At 38.0% G+C, this 12,563-nt stretch overlaps 1 protein-coding gene across 5 annotated transcripts in view; it reads right to left on the minus strand.

Moving 5' to 3' along the window:
- The window catches only part of LOC124362102, a 265,442-nt gene that overhangs the window by 6,423 nt on the left and 246,456 nt on the right, over nt 1-12,563 (minus strand). For all 5 annotated transcript variants that reach the window (XM_046816283.1, XM_046816284.1, XM_046816285.1 and 2 more), the window contains 2 exons: nt 11,841-12,039; nt 125-333 (listed from right to left, as the gene is read on the minus strand). In XM_046816283.1, coding sequence (XP_046672239.1) covers nt 125-333; nt 11,841-12,039 — 408 coding nt within the window. The remainder of the gene's footprint in view (nt 1-124; nt 334-11,840; nt 12,040-12,563) is intronic.

Below are 12,563 nucleotides of genomic sequence, written 5' to 3' on the forward strand. Positions count from 1 at the left end.
CAAGAAGTCAGTAAATCTCAGCATATAGAATAGTCTCTTTATTAATTTACCAGAACACATGGAAATGTAGCACCAGTTTTTAAATAGATACCAGTATATTTTCTAAAATAGAAGGATCACCAACCTTGGGTATATCGTGAGGATAAGGGGCGTCACCCCTTGGAGGCAGTTTTGGCGGTTTGTCACTACGCCGTACGTGCTGTTGTGTACCCATGCTGCCGCCGCCTCCCGAACTGCCAGAACTGCCGCCCCCGTTGCCGGCCACGCTGTACGGGTCCTCATCCGGGATCGGGATACGAGGTCTGTTGCGGATGTCTACAGTGGAACGTTTCACTGTAACACAAGTAGTAATAAGTAACACAAGGGAGGAGTACACAAGACCACGTGACGTAACACGTTGGCAATTATAGAATAAGGAACGTCCAATACAAGGACCTGCACCTTGGTATTGTCTATGTAGAAATAAAGTTCCATGCAACATTTTAAGTCTATAGTTCAATTTGTTCCTAAGATATCCCTCTGATAGGCTTCGGTAACGCTCAATGAAATGCCACTGAGGGAAATGCGCCATCACCCAACTTGGTCTTGTCAATGTATAAATTATGTTTCATAGAGATTTTCAAGTCCACAGATTAATTCGTTCTTGATTTTCCCCTTAAATGATAGTCTTAGCACTATCAGTCAAATCCCCACTGAAGGTCATACACACGTACTTAGTCATCGAACTCGATTTTACATGATTATAAATTAAATATATACAGAACTTCAAATACATCACCAAACAGGTATGCACACATTAAGTTCTCGATATATATTTCACTCAAAGAGACAGAAATACAGGAGAAATATTTACAGCGCTTTAGCTAACGATTAGCCAATCAAAGAAGGTAATATGTAACGGTTTATTACAGTCAAGGAACACACCATATATTAAGAGTGGGATGGAAATTTTGAAAAATTGGTAATCTACAGCAGGATCAATATTTGCTATTCAAAGTTTGCCTTTTTATTTAAGTAATCGTGACAGGGTTTGTGATTTTCATTATTTTTGTTGAAAATTAATATGTTGTATTTGTATGGTACTTGTCATTGTATGGGGCACAAGAGCGAAGGCCACTGCTAAGGGGTTGCGACAAGGCGGCGGATGAAGTATTGAATTTGTTCCACCGCTCCCTCGGGCTGACGGACAAATCGGTCCCGCCAAAGACAAGACAAATGGAAGGCACTAAAAGGAATCGAATCGAGAAGGAAATTGGAATGGAACGGTTGACCAATTGCAATTATATGTTAAGTTGAAAGTGAAGTGAACTGGAGTGAGATGGAAGGGGCGCGGTGAACGCGGCCTTGAGGTCGCGGTGCTATTGGCTGTTGCTTAACTGGGCAGCTGGTAACAGTCTAGCCCTAGCAACAGAACATATGGCTTCATTAACCACCACTGCTTTAAAATGGACCAGATCAAACGGGATATTTTTGTTTTGAAAAGGTCAGCTCAATTTACATTTGCCTATCTAATGTCATGTTTCGTTACTGGAATTAAGTTGCAATACAATAGATTGAGTAATAATACTATGGACTATTAAAGGATACGTTGTTACTTTTGGCAAGCACAGTTGCACCACATATACAGTTCATTTATTACTACAGTAGCCCGCACCAAAGTAGAGCGATGGTGACTGTTACGTTTTCAGATCCATCCCCTCTACAACGCGCCCAACACTGTTGCCAATTTTACGTGTAAGAAAAATAACCGGTCAGCCTCAACATATAAAGCAATGAAAACATAAATAGTGGTTACTGTTAGCAAATAAGCGTACGTTTGATTTCCTCCTTCTGTATTAAGACAACATGTAAATCAAGCAGACAGTAGTGACCATAGCCGGTTATCAACAGCGATATGGCAACACTGCCTCAAATCATACGACTATTTTGGTGCGGGCTGCTCTAGTTTACAAATCTGGGTATAAAAAGTGTTGTAACATGTATTTTTGAAGAGTCATTTCTGCATAAGGTAAGCTACTATCAAAATAAACACAGTAGCAACATATCCTATAAATTTATCGAGTTCAAATTGCAGTAGGCTAACAATTAGTTTTAGCAAAATAAGTTGATGAAGATAGCAGGTAGAGCGTTTTCGCCCACGAAAATTGAATAATTACACCTCCCAATGAGTTGTGAGGTATTATTCATACCGAGCTGAAAATACGAGCTTCTGGGTGCCCATAACAAAACCCGGTAAGATGCAATTTACTGCCCTGTGGAAGGGGAAGGGGTGGACAGTCATCGCAGAAAATAAGCACTCTCAATAGATTTGTCCGATTGCTGACAATTCACTGACCACTAATTTTTGCAAAGAGGCCGCTGTATTTTCTTTGTCCGGGCCACAATTTATTCGCGGTCATTTCGCCGAAGGCCGCCAAGGTCGTTAAATAGTCCAATTTGTCCTGTTTGCTCGCTCAAAGCTTCGTCATTAACTGACAATTTATTCATGGATCCCGGCGGTGGGAAGATCATTTCACAGCTTTGTCCGGCAGTCGTTGCCCCGATGGCAGTATATTGTTCACGTATTGCAATTAATCCGGACGTTTTCTGTTCCCAGCGCCCAGATGAAGTTTTTGCGGCGCGGTTTAGTCGCCGACAACGCGCCGGATATCGCGGTTGCACGCAGAGCCCTCGTTGTCTCGCGCTTGTGACATCATCCGCGTTATGGTAAACTTGCCGACGACGGTCGATTTTGCGGTTGAGGTTGACCGACGGTAATAAAAATATAGTATCTGAGACCCCAATTTGTTTTGGGGGACCATTTCTCAATTTATCGCTGTACATTTGATAACGAATAAATGTTTTTCATTTGACACAAAATTATGTTGAAGGCATTTTAAGAGGACCTTACGCGTTTATAATTAGACGCAAAGTTATTGGATATGTCTCATTGTAGAGATCCTATACTCATCCAAACGCCCCTTTAGTATATCTTATAAAGTGTATACTTTTGAATAGTGAAACCGTAAAGTATTAAGAAACAAGAATATTTATGAATAACAAATTAAAATATAAAAATTAAATAGTGTTTATATGCGTACTAGTAATATTTTTAAATTAAATACCTCCCACAACTCTTAGGGTTAAAAATAAGGACGTAAAGGTGTTTGAGGAGTAGCATTGTTCTAGGATAAAATAAACATGGCCTCCAGTACAACCGGCTCTTAAGACTATTGTTACTAAAAATTGGCCAAATTATGCATTATAGATAAATAAATCATTATAAATGCATTATAGATTTAATATTCACTTACGTGAGATCATCATGAGATTATCAAGAGAGTTTTTATTTTACTAAGCGAGTCACAAAAATACAACACATTTAGTCCGTGAATATTTTTTTCACTACTGATCTGAGAGAACTGTGTGGAATTAGCCTACGTGTTAATTTATCATCACTGGTAAATGAATAAAAAAAATATATTTATTTTATTATGGCGCAATGCCTTCCGGAAACAATAATGCCATCATCAGGCACTTCACAAAATAGTAAATAGTAAAAATAAAACTTTTTTCCAATGCTCCAAGATTCTTCATTACATGTTCATGATTATTTTTGAACCAAATCGTGACATACTGCTTATTATATAAACAGCAACCGGTTTGAAGTTTGATGAAGCGAACCACGCGGGCACACGAGCGTGGACGATGAACCGAACTTACTGATGGTCGCCGGGATCAGTCGAGGACCACACAAGGATCAGGAGATCCTCCGGAGGATCCCGCAGCGGGGCGCATCTAGACCACAAACCGCGACTATTACAGTGTCACTCACCCGCGGCAAGAAGAGGGGCAAAAACATCCCAGCGGGGGCCGGAGCCGGGTGTCGCCACATGTAGAACAATGAGACCCGTGGTTGATCGGTGCAGAGGTGACACCAGCTACTGCTTGGTACTTAAAGTGGTCTAAGACGAAATATGGTCGAGTTTGTGTTTTACTAGCATTGGAAGGTATAGTAACTAAATTACATTGCCTATTGTAGTCCTTTACTCCACTCTTAATCGACAAATATTGTACCAATGTGCAGTTAGTACCTTCCTACAATACCACTCCAATGTCACCAACTTAATTATGTTTTATTACAGGACGTTATTAGAAAGGATGCATCATTAAAAAAGTGTCTCAAATTCATAATTAACCTAGGCTAGTCAACTTCATGGTTTCCCCCAATTTTGATTCTTGAGAATCAACTACAAGATGGGCAAAATCAGAAGGTTTGGTGGTCGAATCTTGAGTTTCTTTTAAATGTAAGCATATGTGAAGTGCTATACCACATTTCAAAGGTCTTTTAAACCCAAACATTTTTAATTAGATTATACTTTTTAAAGATTTTAGCCAACCAAGAAACTGTGAAACCTAGGCATTTACATATAAACGTCCAATTGACTGCTGACGTAGATAAAGGTTTGTTTTCTCATTTTAACTTTTGCAATAAAACCAGGGTTGTTTATGTATGCAACACTTCCTTTCAAAACGCCTTCTGGCACACCAAACTAAAATTTTAAAAATCAAATTTTTATATACTCGTATAAGAGGTTAGTAACATATCAAAATTTGAAACACTTCAAAAGGTCCAATGGATAATATTTAACGTATATTCAAAGCCAAACAAACTGTGTATAAAATATATTTCTCTTCTTTACTAACGCTAAATCTTGTAGCATTACTATAAAAGTATTATACAGGGTGAGTCAGAAATATGGTAAAATATTTTAAGACGTGATTGTAGAGCTAAAAATAAGAAAAAAATGTTATATAAAGGTAGGTCCGGAAACGCTCCATTACTGAGTAATGGCTGGCGAAAGATTTTGCTTTGTTTTTCAGTTCACCTGGTGAAATTAAGTGATTCTGAAAGGTTTTGTTCATACTTTTTAACTCAAATAAGATGGATGTATAAAGAAAATCACCTGAAAAATCAAATAAAACCACTCTAGAGGTTGTAGTGTGAACAGTTTTTTGAGAAAAAGTATGAAATTTGCCAAAAATCTAATAAAAAAAAATACCGTCTTAAATGTTTGATGTCGAATAACATTGTTAAATGACCACTAAACAAATTGTTTTTCCTAAAACAGATTGTAGAGAAATTAAATATGAAAACAACCATAATAAACAAAGTTTTAATTGCAGCGTCCCAAACCATACATTAAAATGCATGTCTTCTAAATCAGAGTTTGAATACAGAATGAATATTACCTTCCATTTTTAATAAATGAAACACACAACACAAAATCACTAATAAAATGGATGGAAATAACTGGTTAAAATACTTAACCAAAGCACATAGTAATATTTACAGTTTGTTGTATTGTTCAACAAGGAGGTGACATCATTATGTCATCTAATAATAAATGCCAAGCTGATTATTTATTATTTAAAAATGTTTAAATAGTTGTTGTTTAAATAATTAAATTATTACCAGCTGTTACCAATCAGATACTCCATTCCTTATTCTAAAACAGCAAAACATTGCTGTGTAGTGTAATACGTAAGGAGTCGATTTCATACCTTTTTTACACATTTAGTTAACTTTGTTTTTATTATGGTTGTTTTCATATTTAATTTCTCTACAATCTTGTTTTAGGAAAAACAATTTGTTTAATGGTCATTTAACAATGTTATTCGACATCAAACATTTAAGACGGTATTTTTTTTATTAGATTTTTGGCAAATTTCATACTTTTTCTCAAAAACTGTTCACACTACAACCTCTAGAGTGGTTTTATTTGATTTTTCAGGTGATTTTCTTTATACATCCATCTTATTTGAGTTAAAAAGTATGAACAAAACCTTTCAGAATCACTTAATTTCAACCAGGTGAACTGAAAACAAAGCAGAATCTTTCGCCAGCCATTACTCAGTAATGGAGCGTTTCCGGACCTACCTTTATATAACATTATTTTCTTATTTTTAGCTCTACAATCACGTCTTAAAATATTTTACCATATTTCTGACTCACCCTGTATATATAGTAAAAATCTTAAATAAAAATTATATTTTTGAAAAATAAACCATCAAAAGCCAAAATGAATATTAATTATATATATATATATATGTATATATATATATATATATGTATATATATATATATATATATATATATATATATATATATATATATATATATCATTTGCTTCCAATAGGAAATTGGTTCGATGGGCCCATTATGAGACTAATGTCTAGTTAATTTTATTATAATCATAGGCTGGTCCTTTTTTAGCCTTATTCTACCTACTCTCAGGAACCACTGGCCTTTAGGAGGATCTTAGGATTTTAATAAGGGGAATAATCGGTAGAACAAAAAGACGATGAATAATAAAAATACTACACTTATAGACAGCGCCTGAACTTCCTCTATATGTATGTAACTTAGCTTCAAAGTTCGAAGCCTTACATCGTGTGTCCAATTTTTTTATTAATTTTTATGCTTATGAAAAGGATAGTTTTATACATCCAGGGTCTTGTGTACTTTATATACTGCTTTATGTATCTACACCCCATGTAAATATGGCTGCAGCCATTACTATAGCTTTTACTTCATCTGCTGTAATCTTCTGCTGCATAAAAAAATGGGGTAACATGCGTTGTTTGTTGCAAAGTACCTCCACCGAGCTGTTGGATTAAGGGAAGAGAAATCGTCAAAAACCCCCCAACAAATGAAATTTGAATACGCCAATAATTCAACATTGCACAACAATCATGTCCAAATGACACAGCATGATAAATAACGACGTTTAGCAATACTAGGATACCACGAAAGAAATGTGTCCAGTCCTGTTGGCTCTTATAACTCTGAAAAGACAGCACAATAAATTACACCGCTACTCGTAACACGTGCGGTAACGTACTCGCACACAACACATCTGTGTGGTACCTGTGACGTGCAGTTGCGTAAGTAGAAACTAATCGTCAAGTGGTCTATGAAAGTTCAACAATACTTCTATTTACAGTCGGCAGTGGCTCACTAGACGTCTGTTGCTCAACACGTGATCTAGATGGCACAATTGGGCCGTCACAGGGTCTTTGTGCAAGTGATACTTCTACCACTTTCCCCGACACTTTCTCCTACAGCGTGATGGGAACTCCGACGTGAACTCTGGACCAAGGGCAAAGTCCCAGGGGGAAGTGAATCACTCGAGATAAAGACAGCTTCCGGCACCTCTCAGTGAATAATTGTCTTAATGGAAACCCAACATTCAAGAACTCTTTCTCATATTTACTCTTTCTTTCTTTTAGTATCATATAATTAATAAAATACCCTAACGTCTCTTTATATCATGGAACATTCAATAACCACCAACCGCATATGACATAACATGACGTATACGTTTTATAACTTTTAACACTTTGATTTCAACTTTTTTGTTTCAAATCCGTACCAATAGTACCTAACAACAAGTTTTCCTAAAAACACGGAATATAAAATGGCTCTTCCACATGAATTTTGCAACAGTTTGTTCAATTGCGTTTACTTTTGATTGGGCTATAATACCTTTTTATCTTTTTTGGATGGAACATTTAAAGCACTAGTTCGGAGCCTTTTATCACAGTAATTCAGGCTAAGCAATACCTATTATTTTTCACTGTATTAAAATGGAATGACCAAGCATAGATTCGAACCAGGGTCCCTCCCACCTGAGACGCTAACCCCTCCACTTCCATAGAGAGGTAGCTTGCAGTAGTCAAATCAGTGTATGTATTAAAAATATTTATTAAATTTCTACCTAGATTATTTAACTCTGTAAAAAATATTTATAAATAAAGTAGTATTTACAAATAGCCTACTGCGTAATAAACCACAAGGACATTCATACCATTCGCCAAGGATCACAAGTAATTAGTTCCCTTTCACACCACGCATAATGACAATTATTATACGTATTTTAAGTATTTTTCTGGAAAACAGATCTTAATATCCGTGTTTAAGAAGATGTGGCAAAAAGGGAAAGTTTTGCGCCATTTAACATTAACATAACAAAATTGTTCAACAGTTTTTACCACTCACAATTTCCGCCTGATTTCTATAGACAACAAGATTCAGTTCAAAGATCTAAGGAATGATTTAGATGCTTAACCTATAAGGATAAAATATAAAACAAAACATAACTGCTATTTATGTTTAACCCGTTTTTATTAATTGTGAACATGTTTAGAAAAAAACAACTATTGATAAAACTTCAAAAGGGACACTACAGGCACACTACTTCTCAGTACATCATTCGAGTTCAGATTCCGACGTGCAAAACATAGTTAGAATGTATGAGTATCAAATATATTATATTATTTAAAATATTACGTAAAATATACATAATAATAATATATATATATATAGAAAAATATATGAAGTTTGAGATAAGAATTTTGGCTTCACATTTGACCTAATCGGTAGTCCTACATGATCGCACGCGTCATAAAATGGCCACGTGCCCAGGAACCCCTTGAAGTCCAGAACTGTGGAGGTGGAGGCCAGGAGCATAAAAGATCCGGAAAGTGATCCGTCATCCCTGTGAATTCCGATCAGCACCTTACGTAACGACCTGTTGTTAGAGCAATCATCCTTATCTGTTCAGGAGTCGAGAGCTCTTCGGGGCAAACTATTGATTCTTCAAGAGTGATTTTAGCTGGTAGAGGTCCTCCACAAGTGGGCCAGGAAGGGATATTTGGCCGTTTCAATACTTGTCTGTTTGTTGTTATGACTTTAAAAGAGGCAAATGCTTGTTCGACGTCGGTCAACAATGACACTCTCTGACGTAGGTTGAGGCACTCACATGAAAGCACTTTCAAATGCTCAGAGTCCTAGAAGAGCCATTATTGTTAAGTTGTAATAATTCCAAAATAATTCCAGATACATTACCACTAGGACACTTGTTATGAAAAGATACTGAGCTTATTGTTTATTAGATACTGTCTACTGCATTCCGCAGGGCAGTCACTGACTTTGCTTCCCGTAAGTTCACAGTCACAAGGCTTATATAAAGGTCCACATTAATAAAGGTATTACAACAATGGAAAGTGTAAAATATGCGGTTTAGCGGGAAAACAATAATGAAAGGTGCAACAATACCAGGGCCATTGTGACATGCGCAGTAAGAGGTGACAAGTGGCGCAGAACAGCCGTCATGCGCTGATAACAGCGGTGGCGGGAGCGGGTAGTCTAGTAGTTCTGACTTCCCGCAGCAGTTGCGTGGACCGGCGGGGCGAGGCGCGAGTGTCGAAAACTGAGCCACCGCGACAAATAACTAAACTCGCCATACCCTGTTTGTTATTGTCTTCCACGTACGAATACACTGCCTGAACTGAAGATGGTGAAATTTCAAAACTACAGAGCTGGTTGTAACGGGTCACAACTGTAAGCTGTGATGATCTCCAGATGAAGCGAATGATTTATGGTATTCCACCTCTTATCATCGCCTCCCGCAGTCTTAGCCGGGGTGGGCAGTCCGCAGGTGTTGTAATTCAGAAGCCTGTGCCCATTGTTGTCTGGCTTTGCGATTCTCCGGGACACCATTAGTTAGACCGGTTCCGTGTGCGGAGATTTTGTCGATGGCGACAATGTGCGGTGGAGCTGGTGAATTAAGCAGGATATCGCACAGTGAGTGCTGTCAGCACTGAGAGATATGGGATAACGGCTGCCAGGGACCGGTCTGGGCAAAAATAACGCGAGGCGAGAAGAAATTGTATGTCATTGGTAGAATGCCTCTTTCAACTAATTAGCTATAGCCTGGAAACTACCGGTGAGCTGACGACATTGTACATATGAACAAAGCTTGGCGAATTTATAGTTCACATGGTTAGAATTCTCTGAACAAATCCTCTCCTTGGCCGTAATTAAGGAAAATATTATGTTTATTTTTGCGGTGAATCCCATTATAAATTTGAATTTGGCGCGTAATCTGTCAGTAGCCGCGAACACGATAGCTAGCTGCGCCGACCTTTCGGCCATAGCTTTAACAATGGGAGCCTTCTACTATCTGGAATTCTACTAGACAGGTTCTGGTAGGATAATTCCTGCCTAGGATAGCTAGTGGAGAGCGGAGGTTGTGTGCGAGTCATTGTGCGGCTATAGTGTAGATTAGGCCGGATAGAAGTGTATGTAGATCGTGTAGGCTTAAGTGTTATAGCTAGGGAACTTTCAGAACCATATCTACATTATTAGTTTATCTTTTCCTCATGAAAGCTGGTGGGTTTGGAAAGGGGTAATCTAGTGGCGGTAATTAACTAATTGGTCCTCTGGAAAGGTGCCCTTTTCCGGTCGCAAAGACACGAAGGTTGCAACTTTAAAACAAATTTAGGCAAATTTTATAGAAGCAGATTTGTGTGAATCATAAATAAAGTGTTTTTTCTAATGAAAGTTAATAAATAGTTTAATAGTAGCTAGAAGTTTAACATTTTTGTTTCCTTGCATTGCTATTATCCTTCTGCTTTATCAGATTGGATAGGTACCCTATACTATAGAAAAACTAGAGTCTGTAGAAACGATGAAACTGTGCCAACTGAACAAAGCCCTGAGTATTTAGATCCAGACCTAACTGTTTTCTTTTATCAAGCACAAAAACAAAGAGACTCGACGTTGGATCGATGTGTTCGATTGATGACACGGACCACACGATTGGGACAATCGGACACAAGGCTGGAGCCGCCAGTCCGCCACCGGGAGAGATAACCGTGTCCAATGTGAAATCCAGTGTTTTGTTCCTCGAAATGAAGTCTTTTGTAGCTGAGGACGGATTAATTGGAGTATCGGCATTGTGGCGACCAAGGTCGAGGTTTTGTTCTTCGGCCGCCGCGGACTGGACGTCTTCGGATGGCCTTCCCCGGTCAGACATCGGGTCAATCCTATTCATCTGTGAATTCATAGTTCGTGCATAGCAATAGTCAAATGTAATATCTTCAGGAACTCTCGTCCAGACTGTAATAGCTAAATTTGTCTATGGATGTGACGAAACCACCGTGCCGAGAATGGTATTCATAAATTGTCTGAATGCTATGTAACCTGGGAAACTGATCCGCTTCATAATGAGGACATAAAGCTCAGCCTTCACCTCTCTGCGTAGGAGCCCACCTCTCTTCCACTGTCCATCATAAAACATGCCTTCTTTACGACTATTCATGATGAACAATATCAGCGTAAGGCCCTGACCCTTACGTAGGATGCATTACTCATAGGAAAAACAAGTCACGATATGTCAACGTATCCCTTGTCATGTCCTGGGGAGCTGTTGAAAAACTCAAACTGCACAGAGAGTCAAAATATATTCTACAATACTTGTGAGTATTTCAAAACTCCTAACATAACAAATAGTATATTTATTCGTGACATCATATTCCCTCCTGGCCTAAATTACCAAGTGAGTTGACTCCACTGCAGCATTATAGTCTCACTGTAAAACATTTTACTACGCAATGTTGCATGATTTATGATCAGCTCGTCACTCTTGCTCACCGGTTTATGATCAAGGGGTATAGCGGCATTGGCACACGTCTATCGTAAACAGCTCTTCGAGTTTCTCCTCCCGTAAGTGATCGCAGAAATTTTATTGAATTGCGAACTGAGGTTGATAAAGAGAAAAATAAAGCCAGAATAAAAGCAAGAGGATAATAGCTTATGTGTTAGCTTATATATGACCTGAAGACTACATATAATGAAGTTTCTCTAGTACTCGTATAGGCACACTACCATTACCATGTTTATTTAGATAGCGCTGCACATGTAACTAGTTATACTATGGTAGGGTAAACAATATACAAGTACGAATATTATTTGAAGGCTGTTTTATTCATTATAGACATAAAACTTTACTTACTTGGAGGGAATTTGGATTTGAGCATATCCATCGCTACTACGTTGATGATGAGCACCCAAATAGGACAATCTAGAAGTTCTGCTTCTGACTTTACGAAAGCGAGAGCGCTTAGACACTGGGATTCTAAAGTTTTTCTGTCAGGGTAGGCTCTCCGCATTTCGCGACTCACATTGGCCTGGAATTTCTTCATATCGAACAACTGCAAGAAAAGATTCTCGATGTTAGTGATGCGAAAACTTTAACGCACTCAGTAAATCTACTCAGGGTCTATATAAAAATGGATGTACTTAATATGTATATCTACATCTAGCAAAGATTCTGTTACCACGCTTCTCTAGAGCATCAATATTAATGATCTCACTCAGGACTCTTGTGAGATCACAATGGTCCCCACGAGGTTGATGCTCTAGCGAGGTTCCAGCGGCACTAGGATGACAATAGACCACATCTATCTCACGTACATCGGCCATGATTGAGCCTCATGCTTGCCGCAGAGCTGGGCTGACCTTGCCTGCACTTTTCTTATCTTCTGCATTTAAACTGCCAAGCAGTTTGCAATGCACCGAATTGTACGCTTGACCTTGAATCTAGTATAAATAATAACTGACTATAAAAAAGATTGTTAAATAAAATTTTGAAAATGCTAACAATCTATAAAATTTAGTTTTTATTATTTTGAAACAATGTTTCATTGGCGACATTTAAAACAAGCAGCAACTCAGA

Source organism: Homalodisca vitripennis, chromosome 5 (genome assembly GCF_021130785.1).
Source record: "Homalodisca vitripennis isolate AUS2020 chromosome 5, UT_GWSS_2.1, whole genome shotgun sequence".
In the NCBI taxonomy this organism is placed as follows: domain Eukaryota; kingdom Metazoa; phylum Arthropoda; class Insecta; order Hemiptera; family Cicadellidae; genus Homalodisca; species Homalodisca vitripennis.